The sequence below is a fragment of the Caretta caretta genome, chromosome 17 (assembly GCF_965140235.1).
Source record: "Caretta caretta isolate rCarCar2 chromosome 17, rCarCar1.hap1, whole genome shotgun sequence".
NCBI classification, from domain to species: domain Eukaryota; kingdom Metazoa; phylum Chordata; order Testudines; family Cheloniidae; genus Caretta; species Caretta caretta.
Window position 1 is genome coordinate 20,555,223 of NC_134222.1, and position 21,731 is coordinate 20,576,953.

Consider the following 21,731-nt stretch of genomic DNA (forward strand, 5'->3'; position numbering starts at 1 on the left):
ATACTGTACAAATTAATTAATCCTCACATCCTCCAGGTGAGGTCTGTGGTATTAGCCTCATTGTACAAATGTAAGAGTGGAGGCAAAGAGAGGTTAAGGCCTTGTCTACATGCAAAGTGGGACCAAAATAACCAGCTGGGGTTTAATTCACACCTTCAGGTATTTCCATGCATGTCTCTGGGGGTGGACACTCTTATAGCAGAATCACAGGGTCCCATACCAGGGGGTAGCCCTGTTAGACTGTATCCACAATTTCCTTGGTTACAAAGAAATCAGATGACGTTTTACAGCATCCTGTTTCTGGCTTGGGGGGGGGGGGTAGACCTCAGCAGTTCCTGGCCCCCTCGCCTGTCTTCCTGCTGGCAGAGCTCTTCAGGGTTAGCCCCGCGTCTGCTCGGCGCTGTGGGTCCAACTCGGCCGGTTTTGTCTCTGTCGCAGACTCCGCCCTGTCCGGTCACCTCAGTAGCGCTAGGACCCAGGGCCCGAGCCGCGGGGGGGAGTGAAATGAACTGAGGCCAAGAGGAGCGTTTCTTTCAGCGCTCGGGAGGCGGGGAGTTGAGATCGGTTCCGAGAGGCGCCTTGTCTGCGTCGGCCGAGCAAACTCCGAAGAGCAGAAGAGAAGCAAGGTCAGACTCGCTTCCCCTGGGCTGGGGGGGCGGAGCGCGGCCAGCCCCCCCCGGACACGGCATGTGCCCGCTGCCGTGTATAATGATCAGCCCCGCTACTGATCCCCCGCGGGATTTCCAGCCGGCATCTCCTAGGTCAGAAACCCAGGTTAGAAGGCTCCTGGGCGGCCCCCTGCTCGGGAACACTGGGGCAGGTCCTTGGAGTCAGTCTCGGATTTGTAAAAAGAACAGGAGGACTTGGGGCACCTTAGCGACGAACCAATTTATTTGAGCATAAGTTGTGTGAGCTACAGCTCACTGCATCGGGTGTAGCTCCCGAAAGCTGATGCTCAAATAAATTGGTTCGTCTCTAAGGCGCCACAAGTCCCCCTTTTCTTTTTGCGGACACAGACTGACACGGCTGCTGCTCTGAAACCTCTGGGATTTGTGGTGCCGAGAGCAGCAATTGTGTCTTGGTCTTTGTGGGGGGCTGATTCTCATTTACACTAAGACCACTTTACACCCTAGGAGTGTAAAGCGGCCACCGGTGCCAGAAGCGGGCGGACCAGGGCAGCCAGCCCCCTCCCCAACAAATGAAACATTCCTTGTGGGAAAATGGGGGGGGGGACATGTGGGGTCAGGTGCCCCCGAGATTTCCGCCCGGGTTCGCGCCAGGAGTTGGTCAGCGGGGGCCTGTCAGCACTGTGCCAAGGCGGGAAGGGACAGGGCTGCCTCCAGCCGCAGGCGGGAGGAGGGGAGCGGGGATAACCTTGCCTGTGTCTTTGTAGAGCTCATCCCTTCCCTCCCCACTTCCCTCCTGCGCCTGGCAGCAGCTCCCCTCCCTTCCCACCTGCACAGCACTGAAAGTAGGGTGACCCTGTTTCCCCAGGGAAAACGGGACACAGGGCAGAGCTGGTCTGAGCTGCTGTCTGAGCCCCTTCCAACCCAGCTAGAAATGTAGATTTTACTATTGCTAAACTCTTTATCCTTTTACTTCAGAAACACTTTGCTTAAAAATAGAAGTCATGAATTTTCAGATCAACTTAATATGTCAGATGTTTCTAAAAGGAAGAGATCTGTTTTTTTACTAAAAGTTTTAAAATATTAAACTTTTTATTTTGATAAGAATTTGACAAATAATCTATTTTGGAATCTTTCTGGGCATAAATTCAGCCATGTTTCTGGATTCATCTTACTGCAAAACTGATTTTTAAATCAATTTCAAATATCTGACATAGGAACAAAGGAATTGTCATATTGGATCAGACCCAGTATCGGGTGGCCAGCACCAGATGCTTCAAAGAAAGGTGTAAGAACTCCACAGCAGACAGATGTCAGATAATCCCCCTTCCCCCCCACATGATGTCTCATCTCAACCTCTAATAATTAGAGATTCATAGATATTTAGGTCAGAAGGGACCATTATGATCATCTAGTCTGACCTCCTGCACAACGCAGGCCACAGAATCTCACCCACCCACTCCTGCAATAAACCTCTCACCTATGTCTGAGCTATTGAAGTCCTCAAATCATGGTTTAAAGACTTCAAGAAGCAGAGAATCCTCCAGCAAGATTTGCCTAAACTCTGAAACATGAAGTTAATATCCCTGCCAATATTTTTGTTAGCATGAACTATTATAACCCTGGATGTTCTTGTTACCCATTTATATGTGCACTCCCTCTTAGAATCTTACTAAATTCTTGGCCTCAGTGACGTCCTGTGACAACAAGGTCCATAGTGTACACTTTGTATGAAAAAGTATTTACTTTTATTAGTTTTTGAATTTGTCACCTTTTGATTCAATTCGTGCTTCCTTGTTTATGTGTTATGAGACCAGGAGAACAGAGCTTGTGATCTATCACCTTGACACCATTATTTTATGTCTTTATTGTGTCCCCCCTTATTTGTCTCCTTTCTAAGGTAATAAAACCAATCTTTTCAATGTCTCTTCACCAAAAATCTCTCCTGTGTTCCCAGTGATTCTCATTGCCTTTCTCTAACTGTGCAATGTCCTTTTTGAGATGAGCGACTAGAATTGTACACAGGGTTCTAGATGAGGCCACATCACTGATTTATATAAAGGCATTATAATATTGTCCATATTATTCTCCACCCCATTCTTTATGCATCCTCACATCTTTTTGCTTTTTAGACTATATTTGCACATTGAGAAGGAGTTTTCATTGGTGCCCAGGTCCCTTTCTTTAATTAATACAGTTAATTCAGAATCTTGTAAGGTGTATGAGTAGTTTAAATCTTCCCTTCCACTGTGCATTGCTTTGCATTTATCAACATTGAATTTCATTTACCATCCTGTTACATATTCGTGTAGCTTAGCTAGGTCCCTCTGAAATACTTCACAGTCCTGTCTGGTACCGACTAACTTAAAAAACTGTTTGTCATCTGTAAATTTTGCAGCCTCGCTGCTAACCCCTGTCCCGGGTCATTAATAAATATATTAAACAGCCCGAGACCTTGTGTGGAATCTTGAGGCATTCCACTGTTGGCTGTTGCTAAAATGAAAGTTGACCATTTAATTCTACTTTGTTTTGTCTCCTAGCCAGATTTTTTTATCCATGATACTTGGCCTCTTTTTCCACAACTATTTAGTTTCTTTTGTAATTTTTTTTTGTTAAAATGACTTGTCAAAGGCCTTTTGAACGTCTAAATAAATTATGTCCACTGGTTCTCCTTTGTCCACTACTTTGCTGACATTCAAAGATATAAATAAATAAGAGGTAATAAATTAGTGAGAGATGAGTTTCCTTTGCAGAAACAGTGCTGGTTAGAGCCTAAGTTTAGTAAGAAGAGGAAGGCAGGTTGTAGCGGTCCTCACTCAGGCATTGGTTGGGAAGCATGGCCCAGGCCACAATCTGTGGCTGACAGCGGGGTTGTTAGTATGGGAGCCCAGGTCCTCCCACTCCACTGGGCTGCTACCCAGGACCCTTTGAGCAACCAGTGATCTGGCAACTGAGGCTGCTTAAGGCTGCCCTCCCTGGGCCACTTCCTATTTCACCCGCTCCCCACTAGGTCAGCTCAGACCAAGCCTTTCCCCTGATAGGGGAGTCCAAATCAAGAAAATAAGAGGAGATTTCCAATGTCCACATGCAGGGGAGAGGGGAATACTTCTGCCTCTGGTTGTTTCGGGGGTGGGTTCTCCCTTCCCTTAGGGAGGGCCCCTTTGGGGCAGTTGTTTCAGAGACTTCAGTCTTCACAGTGCACGGCTGGAGCTCTGGGCTGCAGATCTGCTCTTTTCCAGGTCTGCCCTCAAATGAGCTGTTTCCCTGTCTTTTAATTCCTCCATCAGATCATGGAGCATTTGCTGCAGGTGTGGCAGGGTGGGTGTGGCTGGGCCCAAAATAATCCCTTAGCCCCTTGTTACCCCGTGTGGAATTTGTACACTCCATCACACAGGTCTTGGGGTTAAGATAGCAGAGTGGGGCTCAAGGGTACTGGGTTCTATTCCTGGTTCTACCATTAATTATGACCTCATGCTTCCACCATAAACCCTTACCACACCCCACACTTAACATGAATAATGTGGTAAATCTATTGCATGCTGAGGTTGTGATGAAGGTTTTGTATTGTACTGCAAAGCTGGTTAATCTGTTGGGTATATGTCTTTTATTAGTTGGAGGCAGAAAGCAGTCCTTGTGATGATGCAGAGTCTGTTGCTGTTAGTGGCAATGTGCTGTAATCCTCTCCTAACTGTGGTGCATACCCACTCATAGGTACTGACTCTGTACCTATGGGGCTGGATCACCCATGGGGAAAAAAATAGGGGTGCTCAGCACCCAATGACAGCCCAGCCTGTCAGTTTCTTCCCCGTCCTCCCCGCCGCCCTGTGCCTCCTGTCTGCTGGGATCAGCTGTTCAGCGGCATGCAGGAGGCGCTGGGAAGGGAGGGGGTGCAGCGAGGGCCGGGTGCACTCAGGGGAGAGGGAGGAATGGGGGCAGGAAGAGGCTGGGTGGGAAGAGGCTGGGCAGAGGTGGGGTCTTGGGGCAGAGCAGGGATCAAACACGCCAGGGAAATGAGGAAGCCAGTGCCTATGTATCCACTTACTATTAGGATAGTTACCTTTTGCTTAACACAGCTTAACACTCATCAGTAGGTCTTATCTTCTGGTAACCGCTATGACATGCCTCTGCACGGTTTCATCCAGAATAATTCCAACACCGTTTCAGTAGATTGAACTCCCTAGGTAATAGATTTTATAACCCTTAACCAGCATCTTGGCTTTGCATCCTTTCCATTTGGTCTCTTTGTTACAATAATTTTATACAAAGATTTTTTTTTCACTTTGGCCATATGTGAACTGCATTATTTATAATTGCATTTTAATAACATTAGAATTAAAAACAAAATGACCCCATCAGAGTGAGAGGTTTACCTGCTAATGTACCTCCTCAGAAGAAGGTACTTTCATGGGACATCCAGGTAGTGTCCTCCTGCTGCCCACACTTATTGTTTTAAGTGAGAATTATCCTTTCCCTTGTTTCAGGAACAGGATGGCCACGGAGGAGAAGCATCCATGTGTTGACCTGAACACTAAGTATCCTGATGTGGTTGTAAAAGTTGGAAAAGTAATTTTTGGTGAGACATACAGGAAGGAAAAGAACAAACAACACATCAAGAAGAAACAAAAAGAGAATATCTCCCAAGCAGCGTGTGCATTGTTGAACTCAGGAGGAGGTTTGATAGAGGCAGAGATTGAAAATGAGGGCTACAATGAAGGAGATGGGCTTGGGAAGGATATAGAAGATTCCTTTACAGAACTTATTCCATCTCAGATGTTTGCAGACTACTTTGAAAGCATTAAGCAAAACAGCAAACTTTTAATCTTTGTTAAATCATGGAGAATTGAAGTTTCATCTTCATCAGATATTTCATCTTCATCTCGTATTTGCAGCCAGAAAACAGGCTTGTACCAGAGATGTGGCACTTCTGTTAAACTCATGAATTCCAGTGTTGCTGCACAATTTTTCAAAAGGAAGAAAGAGTGTTCCAGGAGAAGATCTGATGAGACACAGCAAGGAGCTGAGAGAGCCGTTCTGAATGGTTTTGAGGAAGAACATGACTCAATTGAAAATATTTTTAATGTACAGCACCTCACCCATGGTGAGAAGCTGAACTTCTCTGAGTCGACACGTGTTGACTATAAAGAGTTTGCTTCAGCAGACAACCTGAACATCATCCAGAAAGACATTGAAGACAAATTACCAAAGTACATCTCTGCTTTTGCAAACACACAGGGGGGATATTTATTTTTTGGAGTGGATGATGAGAGGAAAGTTGTTGGTTGTAGAAAAGAGAATGTAACAGCCAATCAATTACTCAGGATAGTAAAGAGTGGCAGGCAGAAGGTGCGGCACGTCTTCCATTTCTGCAGTTCTCGGCCAGAACTGATTGTTGTCCCTAAAATCCTGAATGTACGGGATAATCAGGGAAACTTGTATGGCTATGTATGTGCTGTGAAAATTAAGCCATTTTGTTGCGCTGTGTTTTTGCATAATCCCGACTCATGGATCGTGAAGGATGACCGATTTGAAAGATTGATGGCCAAGGACTGGATGGACCTGATGACAACACCTGACCCAGGTCCAATTATTTTAAAAATAAAAGTATCATAGTTTATTTTTTCCATATTAAAATTAACATCAGCATTTGTAGCATGGTAGCACCACTGTTGGCTTGACAAGGAAGTGATCCTAAAATTTAAAATCAATGGTGCTCCAACCCCAGAACGCTTTTCTTAAAGTGACACTGCCAAGTTAAAATTCACACGTCTGTCAGAATTTATTTTACCTGTTTGCTGTTATAACCAAGGTTACCACATTTGAAAAATCCATTTGTTTACTGTGCTCACGAGACAACACTGTGTATACAGCCATTTGGTTTCTCCTGTTTGCACAGGTGTTTCAGACAGACAACAGGGAAAGAGAAGTATTTAGGCCTGATTCTGCCACCCTTAATCACACTGTGTAGTGCCCTGTGTGTTACAGGGTGAGGTGGGCTGTTCGGAGGAGCTCAGGACCCAGCTGCCACCAGGGGGGCTGGAACGATTTGTGTAGTGGGGGTGCTGAGAGCCGTTGAACCAAACTGTAAACCCTGTGTATGATGGAAACCACTTCAAGCCAGGGGGGGCGGCAGCACCCTCGGCACCACTAGTTCCAGCCCTTATGGCTGCCACTTGTGCCTGGGTTCCCTTTCACATCAAGTGACTTCAGGCTACAGCAGGGTCTGCTGGGTAGAGGGAAGCAGGATATAAAGCGCTTACTGTTCATGGTAAGGGAGAGAGATCTGAAGAGGAAGCTCCACAGGGGCCTGGGTCAGCAGTGTTTCCTCAGGGAGAGGGACTGGGGAATGGAGCCCTGGAGGGGGTTGGTGGACCACTGCTGGAAGAGGGTGGACAGAAGTGCAGTATTCAGTTACAACCCCCCATTAAACAGTTCCTAAAGTATACTCATCCATAGGCCATGGTGAATGAGATTCCATCAGTTTGTCCCAATTGAGGGATGTGACTCAGTTAATTTAGACCAAATTTGTCCTTCACCATCCTGGGGCCACTTCCATTTTCTTACTGAACATTATTGAGCTACGGGAGAATCTTCGAGTGGAGGCTACAGAAGTCTTTTATTATTATTACCATTTATAATTTCTAGGAACAAATAGAAGGTGTCTTTCCCAAGCTCTAGACATCCTTAACATAACACACAGGGAATCAAATATAAAATCAAACCCTCATGCCAATCACATGGTGTAGGGCAGTAAATAACTAAAATTCTTACAGCATGGGAAAAATACTCCACCCTTATTAAATAGTTCCTCTCTAGCAAGATTGCCCTCCGAAGCCCCACACCCCCAATGAACAGATGAGCCTTTCAGCATGCCCTGAAGGATCAACAAATATGGACTATTTTGAACCAAGGTTGGGGAGCGAGTTCCAAAACTGAGAAGCCCTCAAAGGGAATACCTTGCCAGTCACCCCCTCTGTCTTCTGTCATGAGAACTCAGATGCCGACGCCAGTCTGAGCTGTGGTGGTATGGCCTGAGGTGAGAAGTGTCTCTCCGTTTGGGAGGTCCCAGGCCATTTAGGACTTTATAGGTCAAAAGCTACACCTTAAACTCCACTTGGAAACCCAGAGACAGCAAGACAAGGCTGTGTGATATGCTCACAGCAAAACACGCCATGGAAGAAGGCGACTTCTCGTTTCTCCACTGTCTTCAGTTTCTGGCTTGATTTAAGGTGCAGCACACTGTAGACAGGTTTCAGAGTAACAGCCGTGATAGTCTGTCTTCGCAAAAAGAAAAGGAGTACTTGTGGCACCTTAGAGACTAACCAATTTATCTGAGCATGAGCTTTCGTGAGCTACAGCTCACTTCATCGGATGCATACAGTGGAAACTGCAGAAGACATTATATACACACAGAGACCATGAAACAATACCTCCTCCCACCCCACTGTCCTGCTGGTAGACACTGTAGACACCCACTCTTGAGGTGATAAAATCACAAGTCATGGTAGTGAGAGTCACAACCAAAAGATAAGATGTCAACATCCTGGTTAGATGCAAGCAGAGGAAGCCATTTTGGCTAACCCTCCAACTGTAACTGGGAATCTAACCAGAGTCCCAAGCAGCAAACAAGAATAACAAACGGTGGACAAACAACATCTGTTAAGCTATGTCTTCATTACTAAAATAGGTGTCTTTTTGTACTAAGATAGATAGCTCTCTCGATGTAAAAACACATTTATACAAAGGCAACAGCAAAAACATGGCCTCACAAGGGCAGACAGAGTCTTTGTCCAAAATTCCAGTTCCGTTCCCACCTTATCAACATCTGATAACTGTTTTATCTGGATTGAGTCTCTCGTCCATGTCCTAATCTCAACCAGATGCAGGGAAACACAACAACCACATCATCTGAATTGGAAGAGACAGTATGAGAAAGCCACAGAGAAGATACCACAGCCCACACTTCCTCATTAACCCTCCTAGTGGCTTTATGCACACACTGAACAAGAGGGAGAACAAACTGGAATCCTGTAGAACGACATGAGAGTGCTCTCCTACCCTTTTGGTCGGTTGCAAAGAGCATGCATTTATTGAATACTTGATAAACATATTCTGTGCCAATATAGGTCCCTGCAGTATCATCCAACTCAATTTCAGCTACATGTGCAAAACTGGGGAGGTCCCTCATCCTTAATCACATCACAAATGGTGGAAACCTTATTAATGACCAGCCTTCTCTTCATCAGCATGAACCAAAGATCAAAGTCCTTTTCTTCCAAGTTCACACTCCTGAGAGATAATTAAACAAGAAACCAATGGGAATGAAATCAAATATCTTGGTCCTGATTTACACTTGCTAATGACCTTTCCTGCCTTTCTTCCCCCACTTGCTACCATAGGCATAAGGGAACCCAAGGTCTGGCAACCAAAACCCCACCTCAGTGTCTCCATATCTTCAGTATGTAGCAGAATTATTCTACCGTTTCAGCCTCGCTAAAGTGAAAGGACACTGCTGCTGCAGCTGGGTACCCAAATAAGAACCTTTAGTTAAAATAAATAATCTCATCTCATTTTGAGAGTTTCCACATGGTGCTCATGCTAGACCAGTGCATTTACCATGCAAAACCCACACCAATTATGAGAGCAGCTTAGAGCATGCTGGGTAAAAATTCATATGGGGGTGATGGGGTGAAATAAGTATGTTAATATTAACTTTAATTTACTTTTAAAGAGATTTCAAATTTAGCTGAAGTTCTGAAGACTGTGCTCAGTCTGTCAGGTGCATCCCCACTCTCCAAACCCGTGTTTTCCAACAAAGGCCTCACGTGTCTGTCTGATCTGCGAAAAGCTCTATTTCCAGGTATGTCTCTTTGGTCTGTAATGTTTTGTATTAGTCTATTTCTGGCATCTGGACATTGATGGACATAATGATTGAAGGCATCCAGTTTAGAAATGATTAGAACTTAATAGAAAAAAATATATTCTATGTATGTAGAACACATGCTTTTTGAAGAATTGAGGACTGAAGGCAATGGGGACATATAAATTGGTTAAAGCAGACCAACTGGTATGTCTTAACACTGACCTATCTGAATCCTCCTTATCTCTCTGCCAACCCTCCCTCACCATGGCTAATTTATGTAAATGTGCGATCTTATGTGAAGTTTAATATTTATTCCAACATTTTTAATTTTTCACACAAGAAAGCTGTGGGTTCTACAGAATTACTGTGTTAAGTGGCTGTCCCTAAAATCCAAGTGTGAATTCCCTGCAGCCTCTGGGGTGTCAGACTCTTAATATGTGAATTTAGTTTTGGTCGGCTGGATTTTCTTAGTATTTGCACTTTATTCACTTTTTGATGTCCCTTTTACAGTTGGTTGAACTAACTGGAATAATAATGTTGATTGCCTTTAGGCGCTTTTTAGGCTAAGGAATTGTTCCTGAACCTTTCCTCATTTCTATGTATACATTCAATGTTTGTAACTATTTGCCGAATAGCTACAATGAATACATTTCAGACTATGGGTTGTTTATAATCAGTTCATATTGACTATTCATTATTCATTTTTTGTTATTCACGATGTGTGGTTTAACACCTATGTCACACCTTGTTCTTTCCACTCCCTGACTGGCGGAGGGAACTGTTTTAAACAGGACAGTAAATAATCATAAATAATGAACTTCTCTTGTAAATTTACAGAGGAATAATAATTTGTCTGAATGCTTGTAAGAAAGTCAGGATGCTCCAGTAATCCAGTGACAAAGGAGCTCACCCAAGGACATGCAATGAGTCAGTGGCAGAGGCAGGATTAACGCTCATGGGAACCTGGAAGGACAAGCACTGAGTTGGGATCTGGTGACCCAAGCATGTACAGCTCCCATTGAATTCAGTTGCAGTTGTGAGTGCTAGGCCCTTCTAAAAGTCAGGCCCGAAGCATCCCAAACTGGGCACCCAGAAAATGAGGAATACATAGTTTAGTGGCCACCTGTGGAAAATTCCAAATTAAGTGACTTGGCCAACATCATATTAAAAGTCTGTGGCAGAACCAGGGATAGAACCCAAGTCCTCAGGGCAGCTGTGAACGTCCTCAACTATCAGACCATATTTTCTCTTTCTGCAGTCTCCCACCTCATTCACCTCACGTCTTCCAGCACTGAAAGTAATAGTGCTATGCCAATTTTACACCAACCCAGGATCTGGCCAAGTGGATGTTATGTAGTGTATTATTCTGTTGTATGGAGATGTGGCTTCCTCGACTCCCCATGTGAATTAGCCATAGCACCATTACCTTCAGTGCTGGAAGATGTGAGGTGAATGAGGCAGGAGACTGCAGAAAGAGAGAGCCACCATTCCAGACACGTAGCCTAGGGGGTCAGTCAGGCTCCCAGTGGGGGAGACTGGGGGCAGCCACAGAGCTGAGAGCCCGGGCTCTCAGCCCTCTCCCCCTCCCCTCCTTGCCCCTCTTCAGTTGGTGGAAGCACTCCTGGTGAGGACATGCACCACCGACAGAAGGAGGGTTGTGTGGACATGAACCACCACAGTAATTACTGTAAGTCGACTTAACATAGGTTGACTTAAGTTTGTAGGGTAGACATGCCCTGAGCAGAGGCACCAAGGTATTAGTGGCCAATGGAGTCTGAAATCCCCTTCCATCCCTACAGGGGGTCCCTACAGAGTATGGTTGAGACTCATTGGTGGATGATTATGGGCAGGGGGTTGGGGTAGTGTGTCAGGAAAGCTTGTTTGCCATTGCTCCTGCTGTACTGGTTTCTGTGCAAAATAAGACTTCGATCTGCAGGGTTGCCAATCCAACATTTTGAACATCAAGAAATTCAGTTGGAATAATTTAAAATGGTATTGCAGTGTCTAACCAAAAGAAAAAAAAAGAAAATAGTCATAAAATTTGTTAATGTTTTTCTAATTCTCTCACTTTCTAGTGTATTCTAATAAAATAATATACATACCAGAAAACCTCACCGAAGGGCTGTTTTCAGAGTATCCAGGGCTGGAGAATTTAATGAACGAGCAAATGGAAGAGCTGCAGGCATCTCAGGGACTACTGATATTTTCAAGGAGCTGGGCTGTAGATATCGGATTGCAAGAGAATCAGCAAGTTGTCTGTGATGCTCTCTTAATAGCTGCAGGCAAACACCCAATGCTGTACACTGTGACTCAGAAGGACTGTTCTGCGAATATGTTTGAAAATGCAAGACAAACTGCTCGTGCATTGAAACAGAAACTGGTAAATGTTGGGGGATACACTCAGAGAGTGTGTGTGATTCCCCATCTCCTACAGCTTGGAACCAATGAAGAAGGAAATACAGAATTAGGTTTGCAAGTTAAGTACCCTGCTAGCTACACTGTATCCCAGAAGGACATAAGAAAATTACTGGACTCACTTGTGATAATCTTACTGGGTTTTAGGTCTTTTTTAAGTGACAGACTTGGGTGTGAGTTTTTCAATCTCCTCACTATTAAACAATATGAGATACTTTCAAAAGATCTCCACAAATGCAGGAAGCTGTTTATCTATGGCCTGCCAGGAACAGGGAAAACAATAGTGGCCCTGAAGATCATTGAGAAGATAAGGCACATGTTTCGCTGCCAGTCTGATGAGATTCTCTACATTTGTGAGAACGCGCCACTGAAAACGTTTGTGAGGTGAGCATTTTGTATGCAACTCAAAACTGTGCCCATAGTTAATTAATAGTAAATGTCAAAGGGGCATTGAAATTGGGGAGAAAACATATGTCAGTAGCCAAAACAAATTTTTTGCAAAGTAGCAGATGTTTCAGGCTCTGTCTACAGTGTGAACAATACATTCAATTCACCAGCAGCACAGCTCCCCACAAAGCAGGGTTAGAGGACATGTGGGAGAAATGCCCGAACCCTATCTAAACGAACAGTTTCCATCATACCCATCTCCAGTGGAGTATTATAGGTTTTAAGGTTGCCAGCATAGGCACAGCCTGAGATGATGCCACGAGAGAGGGTAGTTTTCATGTTACAGGACAATCTGGACTGTTGTTATGGTATTTGGAAGGCCCTTTTTAACAGTCCACTGTAAAACATTTTGGGCCAGATTGATCTCTCCATTGGCACAGGGATGTGGAAACTGCACCTCTGTGGCTCAGCTAACCTCTTGCAGACCAGAGGGGATTCACCTCTAGGGGAGGGCAGGCAGGGTTTCTATTGATAGGCTCCACTGGGGACTAAATTGGGGGAGATCAGCTTTGATTTCTGCTGGATGTTGTACAGAAGCCTGGCTGACAGAGGCTGTAGCTGGGATGTGCTAAAATCAGTGCATCTCCTGCTTGCTTTTATTTTTTAGGCTTCAAGGCTCTCCAGTTTAGGAGAAGTTGCAGCCCTCTTTGGTGCATGTATGGTACAAAATTACATACCTGAATTCCAACACTGATACAGCTGCACCAGCATTTACAATGGTAGAGACACTACTGTGGACGGGGCTCAGGTGTTTCAGCAAGTTGTCGTGTTGACAGAGTGCTGAAATGTCCGAGAGCCCGGTCTATACAAATGGTTACATTGGTGCTAGAATGGTGGTGTCACTACTCCCATGCTTAAAGGTTTCAGAGGAGTAGCCATGTTAGTCTGTATCAGCAAAAACAACGGGGAGTCCTTGTGACACCTTAATGACTAACAAATTGATTTGGGCATAAGCTTTCGTGGGCCACTTCATCAGATGCATGGAGTGGAAAATACAGTAGGCAGGTGTAAATATACCGCACATGAAAAGATGGGAGTTGCCTTACCAAGTGTGTGTGGAGGGGGGAGGGGAGGGTCAGTGCTAACGAGGCCAATTCAATTAGGGTGGAAGTATTAAGGGGCAGTAACCCACTTCCCCCTTAATTGAATTGGCCTCGTTAGCACTGACCCCCCACTTGGTAAGGCAACTCCCATCTTTTCATGTGCTGTAATATATATATATATACTGCTTGCTGTATTTTCCACTCCATGCATCTGATAACGTGGGTTTTAGCCCATGAAAGCTTATGCCCATATAAATTTGTTAGTCTCTAAGGTGCCACAAGGACTCCTCGTTGCCCATGCTTAAAGTTAGCCATGTTCTTAAGTACCTTAACTGAATCGGGGCCTGGATCAGTGCACAGGCAGAAATCCAACAAAATGATGTTGAATGTTCTCTTTTATTGAGTAGAAAGAGAAACATTTGCCAGACTGACCCGATTCACCTTCTTTCAGGAGTATTATAATCAATTAGTGAGGCACATAGTAGTTGATGAGGCCCAGAATTTCTAGTCAAAGGGTAGTGAAGATTGGTACACAAAGGCTAAGCAGCTCACAGAAGGAAACGATGGTCATGAACGTGGTATTCTCTGGATTTTCCTGGACTGTTTACAAACAAGCCACACTTTTCTCTGTGGTCTTCCACAGCCAAGAAAACAATATTCTCAGGAATGGCTAACCAAAAGGATCCAGAATGCCACTCACATATACAATATTATGCTCCAAGGGATGAAAAATCTTGTAGAAAATCCACAAATAGATATTCCTGATAAGAACTTAAAAAGGGCGCTAAAGAAAGCTGAATGTGGCCACCCCCTGCCAGGAGGTGATTATAGGGAAAAAGAAGTGTAGGTGAATCACTGGAATGCGTTACCTAGCGAGGTGGTAGAATCTCCTTCCTTAGAAGTTTTTAAGGTCAAGCTTGACAAAGCCCTGGCTGGGATGATTTAGCCGGGGATTGGTCCTGCTTTGAGCAGGGGGTTGGACTAGATGACCTCCTGAGGTCCCTTCCAACCCTGATATTCTATGATTCTATGATTCTATGAAGCTACTGTAGATTGTAATACTGGGAACTGTTTGGTTAAAAGGCAGCCAACCAACAGGCTTGTCTTCTCAAGTAGCAGGCACCTCCTGCTTGTTAAAGGATATGAAGCTATTCTTTTTCTAGGGTTTATCAAAGAAGTGATGTGTAGCACCCACATGTCAAAGCCACAAAAGCTAAGGTGGGAGTCCCTTATCACTCCTCCCCCTCCTTTCTTCAAAGAGGAGAGCCTTAGTTTCAAACCCACAAGAATTCTAGAAATATTGTGATTGAAATGGATTTATTTATAAACATTCTAAAGACTCCATTCTTTTAATTTTCATGCTAATCAACGGAACTAAAGCATGGGATTAAAGTTAAGCACATGCTTAAATGCTTTGAGGAATTGTAGTCATAGAGTATTAAATCTCATTGCCACATGGCTTCATAACATAGCAGTTCAGTTTGCCTTTCCTGTGATGATCAGAGTCTTAGATTCATCACCAACCAGAATTTGTAGCACGTGTGAGAAAAACTGAAACCTGGATTTATGGCGTGTCCTAAATATTCAAAAGCACCAGTGAAAAGCGTGTAGCAAGTTTCTAAAATTAATCTGTCATAAATCTGAGCAGGCATCCTGAAGCTGGGACACTCAACTGAGAGTCTTGTTTCCATGGAAAGCAGACATTTGAAGTGGAGGTCAGCAGCTGAAAATGATTCAGCTACTTGTGGCTAGTGCTCATTTCTGTTTCCTTGGAAATGGATCTAAGATCCCGAAAATAAGTATCAAAGTGAAAACTTTTAAAATAGTTCCTCCTCCCTTCTTTTCTCCCCCATTTCCCCAGGAATGCGAATTTTGAAAGGCCACAAGCAGCAGTTCAGAGCGATGATGTAAAAAAATAGATTTTAATGGCCTGCTGAGGAAGGGCTGCTTTAAAAAAAACCAGTTTACAAGCCTATGTGTGGAAAAAATGCTTTAAATGGATAATATTATATTTTAATATATTACAAGTACACAGTCACTCTGCACCTTTTAATAGAAGGTACATTAAGCTCCTTGCAATGAAGCTACCATACAACTTGTCTATAGCAAGGCAATGCAATTAGAATGAAAATATTCCTGTCTGTAGGTTTCAGAGTAACAGCCGTGTTAGTCTGTATTCGCAAAAAGAAAAGGAGGACTTGTGGCACCTTAGAGACTAACCAATTTATTTGAGCATAAGCTTTCGTGAGCTTCAGCATCCGATGAAGTGAGCTGTAGCTCATGAAAGCTTATGCTCAAATAAATTGGTTAGTCTCTAAGGTGCCACAAGTACTCCTTTTCTTATTCCTGTCTGTATGCATCCCTACACAAAAAATGATCTCAAATAATTTTCAGATCAAATTTGCTACATAACTAGGGCCCTACCAAATTCACGGTCATGAAAAATGTGTCACGGATCGTGAAATCTGGTCTCCCCCCTTGAAATCTGGTCTTCTGTGTGCTTTTACCCTATACTATACCAATTTCACAGGGGACACCGGTGTTTCTCAAATTGGAGGTCCTGATCCAAAAGGGAGTTGCGGGGGGGGTCACAAGGTTATTTTAGGGGGGATCACAGTAATGCCACCCTTCTGCGCTGTCTTCAGAGCTCAGGGGCCAGAGAGCGGCGGCTGTTGGCCAGGCATCCATCTCTGAAGGCAGCGCCCTCCCGGCAGCAGGGCAGAAGTCAGGGTGGCAATGCCAGACCACGACACACTTACTTCTGCGCTGCTGCCTGCAGAGCTGGGCGGCTGGACAGCGGCGGCTGCTGACTGAGGGCCCTGCTCTGCAGGCAGCAGCGTAGAAGTGAGGGTGGCGATACCATCCCAGGTCACCCTGACTTCTGCGCTGCTGCTGGCGGGGAACTGCCTTCAGAGCTGGGCTCCGGGCCAGCAGCCGCCGCTCTCCAGCCGCCCAGCTCGGAAGCGGTGCCACCAGCAGCAGAGCAGATGTAAGGGTAGCAGGACGGCAACCCCCCCTACAATAACCTTGCTACCCCTCCCCCCCAACTCCTTTTTTGGGGTCAGGACCCCTACAATTACGACACCGTGACATTTCAGCTTTAAATAGCTGAAATCATGACATTTGCAATTTTTAAAATCCTATAACCGTGAAAGTGACCAAAATGGACTGTGAATTTGGTAGGGCCCTATACATAACAAACTCGAGGAGTGCAGATTTCTGGTATAATTTTGTGTTCAAGGTATGTGGGTATCTGGGATGCATGCATTAGTCTTGGTAAGAGTCAGTTTTTTTCTTAATAAAGTCAAAGTTTTAATGGGATGGGAATTGGTTTTGTTGGTATGCTGCAAATCTACAGAAAAATGATTTAACTGACACAGCATTCAATCTACATTGATTAGATTTAGAGAAGAACTTTGCAGCACACACAATAATATTTATCAAATATTTTATTTATATTGTAGCGAAAAAGGAATTTGCCAGTCTGTGACAAGAGTAACTTTCATGAAGAGCAACTTTGAAAAGGTGAAACACATAGTAGTTGATGAAGCACAGAATTTCCGGGAAGAGGATGGCTGTTGGTATAGGAAGGCTGAATGTATCACCCAAAGTCATAATGAGCCTGGTGTTTTCTGGATCTTCTTGGACTATTTACAGACAAGTCACCCTTTCGTATCTGGTCTTCCACCTGCACGTCAGCATGACCCAGTGGAATCACTAACCCAAGTGGTCCGTAATTCCACGGACATATACGACATCATAAAAAAACAAATGGAAAAGATTGTACAAGATAAAAAATTAGGAGATGTTCCTTATGAGCGTTTAAAAAACTTGTTAAGTGAAGCCACATGTGGTCACGATGTATCAGGTGATTATACCATAAAAAGAAACTTAAATATGAACGAAATAGCAAATTATGTGGCTAGACAATGTTTTAGCTATTTACAAAAGGGCTACTCAGAGAAAGAGATTGCTATTCTGTTCAGCACAAACGATGATAAAAAAAAATATGAACACGAATTAAAAATAGGAATGAGGAAATATAGGCTGAATCCAGTTTTCCAAGAAGCAGATGAAATACAGGGAAAGCGTATTATTCTTGACAGCATCCGTCGCTTTTCTGGCCTAGAAAGGAGCATTGTGTTTGGTGTCAATCCAGTCTCTACCCAGGACAAGATTTCTGACAACCTTTTACTCTGTGTGGCATCCAGAGCTAATTTACACCTCCATTTGCTGTTTGAAAAGATCCCCAGTGGTTACTCAGGAGTTGTTTAATAACCCATCTAGGGTTTGCCTATGGTTCTAGTAGTGCAGAGAGGATGAGCTATATTCATGATATGGTTTTTGGCCCATGGTTCCAAATTTGCAAAAGGGAGACATTTCACAGTCCCTAGCTAATAAACTACCCGATGCACGATAAAACAGAAATAAAGTGACATGGCATGCAATGGGCAATTTGAACCACTGTGGGTCCTAACTACTGTTGAGAGTTTCCATGGACTAGTGCAGCATCTTGTTTAGACTTTGGTTGCATGAGAATGAACTGACAAGTGGTAGGCAACACGTTTTTGGAGTGAGTGCGGGGACTGGAAGAGTTCCTGGGTTCTAGTCCTCACCTTACCACTTCCCCAAGGCTACACTGTGCAAGTAAGTCATTTGAGCCCGATTTTCAGAAGTGGCTTCTGATTTTGGATTCCTGGGTTGTTGTTTTTTGGGTGCCCAGGGTTAGATACCTAGGCTCCTACGTTTAGGCTGTTAAAGAAATATAACTGGATTTTTTGAAAGGTGGTTAGCACTCCAAACTCCACTGGACGTTAGTAGGAGCTACAGGTACTCAGCAACTCTGAAAAAGAGGATTTTTTTATATTTAGGAACCAAATGTTAGATACCTAGCTTAGAAATGTTTGGCCCTATGGACATGTTTTCAGATACGTTGATCACCCACAGCTCCTACTGAAGTTTTAGGTGCTAAGCACTTTTGAAAATCAGGTCTTGAGTTTCGAAAGCTGGGCATACAAAATGAGAGGCCAGTTTTGAAAATGTAGAACTTAGTCTCTGCCTGGTGTTGGAGATAATACTTCCCTGTCTTCCACAGGGGTGTTGCGGCGTCTTTAAAGTTTGGGGACCTGTTTGAAATTCTCCGGAGGGAGACATTAGAACATTACTAAGCATTAATATTATTGAGCAACTGGAGCAGACTTCAAATTCAAATATTTTATTTGATGCTGCAGTTGGTTCCAAGAGCAGTTAGCTCCCAAGGTAGCCAGCCCAGATGGAATGCTACAAGGCAACCAGAGAACCCTGGAGGAGGAAAGTTTGGAGTGATGTAACCTTGCAAGTTATTTGGCATAGGACAGGACTGCATGGTCCAAGGAAACTTTGGTAGCCTCAGAATATTAGGGGTGAAATACTAGCCCTCTTAAGTCAATGGAACCAGGAGTTCACCCTAGGTTTGAACCTTGGAATGATGAACTTCAGATGCTATATAAAACATTTTTAGGGTAACCTGTGAGAGCAAACAAAGGTTTGGTTTGGTTACTCAATGCAAACCAAACCACTTCTTACATTTGGCTCATAGTTCAACTTGATTGGTATTTAGGAATAAGTAACTAGCAAAACTGATTAATTTGCACTTATATTTGAGCAAGGGAAAGCTTATTCAGATCTACTTACATTCACTACTAACTACAAAAGTACAGCCCTGGGTCTTGGGTCTTTGCTGGGTTCTCTTTTCTTCATTCTCATTCAGAATTTTGGTTCCCTCTTTAATTCAACATCTATGTTCTGTAGCCAATGATTGTCTACATCTTTTGGAATTTGATAACTGAGTTCTTTAGCAAAATATGTGGAAGGTTTTCTTTTTAAGAGAAGTGAGTAGGTGCCCAAGATTTACATCAGGCTATGATTAAACTCAAGGGAAGTCATTGGGTTTAACTAGAGTCAGCCTTGATTGGGAGTTTGCACCCAGTTTGACAGATGTGTTAGGCTAGATATCCTTCTGATCCTCAAGTAGCTACAGCTTTCAGTAAACTTCTTCCATCTGCTTGGGCTGGGAAACTGTACCCCTTCCTTTGTGACCTCCTGTCTGGATCACTGCAACTCACTGTACCTAGGGTGACCATGTCTGCTTTTGCAATACCTGCTACTGGTCTAGAACTATCTAGGTGGCCGTATGGCCCTCCTGATCCCTGGAGTGTCTGAGCATCTGTATGCAACAGCAGAGTCTTCTCAGCAATTATGCTCCACAAAGAATTCCAGGTCATATTGAAAGTCTTGGTCTTAGTTTGATAATACCGGTTGACTGGAGCTGCCCAGAGGAGATCATTCCAGTGGACAAAAAAGTGGTTTCTTAGATAATTTTCAAAGCCATCCATGGAATAGGCTCAAACTATCAGACTTGCTGATAGAACTTGAGAGTGGAAGATAGAACCCCCTTGGCAGTCAGTTCACGATCCAGTTTTCTATGCCCCAGCCTGAATGGAGTTTTACTCCAGGAATGAATTTGGCGCAGTGACTTTATTGCCTTTTTTTGGTTTTAAGCTATTTTGTGCTTGTCCTTATAGGAATGAACTATGAGCGCATTGTCTGGCTAGAATTTTTGGTTGCGTTTGAATTGGCTGCCAGCTAACTCAAACTAAATAACATAATTGTAAATTCTAATGCTGAACCTCCACAATGCTCAGCTAGGAACAAAGTTTGTGTCCTGGGTCTAGATTAGTTTTTACAATGCAATGTATTATTTCCAGGGTTTTCAGTCTGTGGGTCACAACCCCGTGAGGAGGGTGAGAAAAGGAGTTGACGAACAGGTTTCATGGAGGTCACGAACTCACTCATTTTTGCCTTCCTTTACCCATTTTTCAAAAAAAAAAAAAAATGTTTCCAGCCTTCACCCTTGTGGAGTGTAAACAGATTCAGTGATGCCTGCTTGAGTCTGCGGACAGCCTAAAACAACAGTTCTAAGAGGTGTGAACTGCCCAGTTCATCTCTTACCAATGCCCTGCGGATTCTGCCACTCCGAGGGCATGGAACGTGGCATTTTTCCAACAGGACAGAGAATTCAGCATTTTTGCTAATAGCACCACTTTGCTTTCCGGTTCCCTGCTGAGAACCTGCCCGCAGCTACCTCTTGCGCTCAAACTTTCCTCTTGAGGGGTAGTTAAGTGGATTACAGTGCCTGCTCCCCAGATTGTTCCACGCATCCAGGCGCCAGCATGGCCGTCACTACCATCCTATTCCCCCCCCCCCCCCCCAACCTGATTTGCTTGTCCGGTGGTAAGAAAAATAATAAACCAGATTCCTGATTATGTAGCACATAATTGACCATTTTCTATCAGACTATTGATTTTCTGCTTCCCTGCAGCTACGCAATGGCTTTATACATGCTTGGATTCAAATTTAGAGAACTGTACGCTAAGATTCCATTTGTTAATATGTCAGGTGTTTTCTTTCGTGGATTTAAAATGGGTCCGTGCTAACTACATTGCTTGTCTCAAACGTAAAGAATCTGTCTGTAAAATCACATGAAATAAATCTTAATTTACAAATTGCTGTTTGCTTCTCATTCTGCTGCTGTTCTCTCCTTCACAATGCTCACATTCAACCTCCCCAATCTAACCAGATATGTATATCTCAGGGTGAACCGTTGGCCATCCCCTTAGAGTTGCAAATTGGAGGATTGGGCCCAAAGAAATCTGATGAGGTTCAAGAAGGACAAGTGCAGAGTCCTGCACTTAGGACAGAAGAATCCCATGCACCACTACAGGCTGGGGACCGACTGGCTAGGTAGCAGTTCTGCAGAAAAGGACCTGGGGATACACATACACAGTCCCCCTCCACTCACTGAGTAACAATACAGACAGGTCATCGGCGGGCAGGATTGAACCTGGGGCCTCGAGCTTAGTGCATGAGCCTCTACCGCATGAGCTACAAGCCATGTAGCCCTTAGCTAAGGCTGTAGAGCAGACTCATTCATCTCTCTCTAAGTGGTCTCGGTGCCACTAGATGGGACAGAACACCACACCCAGGGCAGGAGGTGTGTGGGTTACACCTGCACTCTGCAAGCAAACTGTTCTGTGATAGTCACCCCAGAGAGGGATGAGGAGAACGCAGGACAAGGTCTCCTAGTTGTGACGGCCAGCCATGAGGGGGCATTGTATACTATATCCTACTACTGTACCATAAATGTCAATGGGAATACTGTCCTTCCATTCCAGGGAGCTCAAGGAGACATTATGTCTTCCTGAGGCAGAACAGAACTGATTCCTTGTTGCCCTATAGGGCTTTGACCAGCTAAACAGCCACAAAGAAGCCACAGCCAGGTGTAAGAACCACAGGTGTAAA

The 21,731-nt window shown here is 44.1% G+C and overlaps 1 protein-coding gene across 2 annotated transcripts; it reads left to right on the plus strand.

Annotated features, from left to right (window-relative positions):
* The first annotated feature begins 325 nt into the window (after positions 1 to 325).
* On the plus strand, positions 326 to 20,938 carry LOC125624018 (schlafen family member 9). Of its 2 annotated transcripts, none has more exons than XM_048824273.2 (5): positions 326 to 626; positions 5,108 to 6,204; positions 9,355 to 9,483; positions 11,562 to 12,285; positions 16,856 to 20,938. In XM_048824273.2, the coding sequence occupies exons 2-5, from the start codon at positions 5,115 to 5,117 to the stop codon at positions 17,664 to 17,666; spliced, it is 2,754 nt and encodes a 917-aa protein (XP_048680230.2). In that variant the 5' UTR covers positions 326 to 626; positions 5,108 to 5,114; the 3' UTR covers positions 17,667 to 20,938. The 2 variants fall into 2 exon arrangements, with proteins under 2 accessions (XP_048680230.2, XP_048680229.2); XM_048824272.2 differs by lacking the exon at positions 326 to 626 and adding an exon at positions 633 to 761.
* Positions 20,939 to 21,731: the final 793 nt, after the last annotated feature.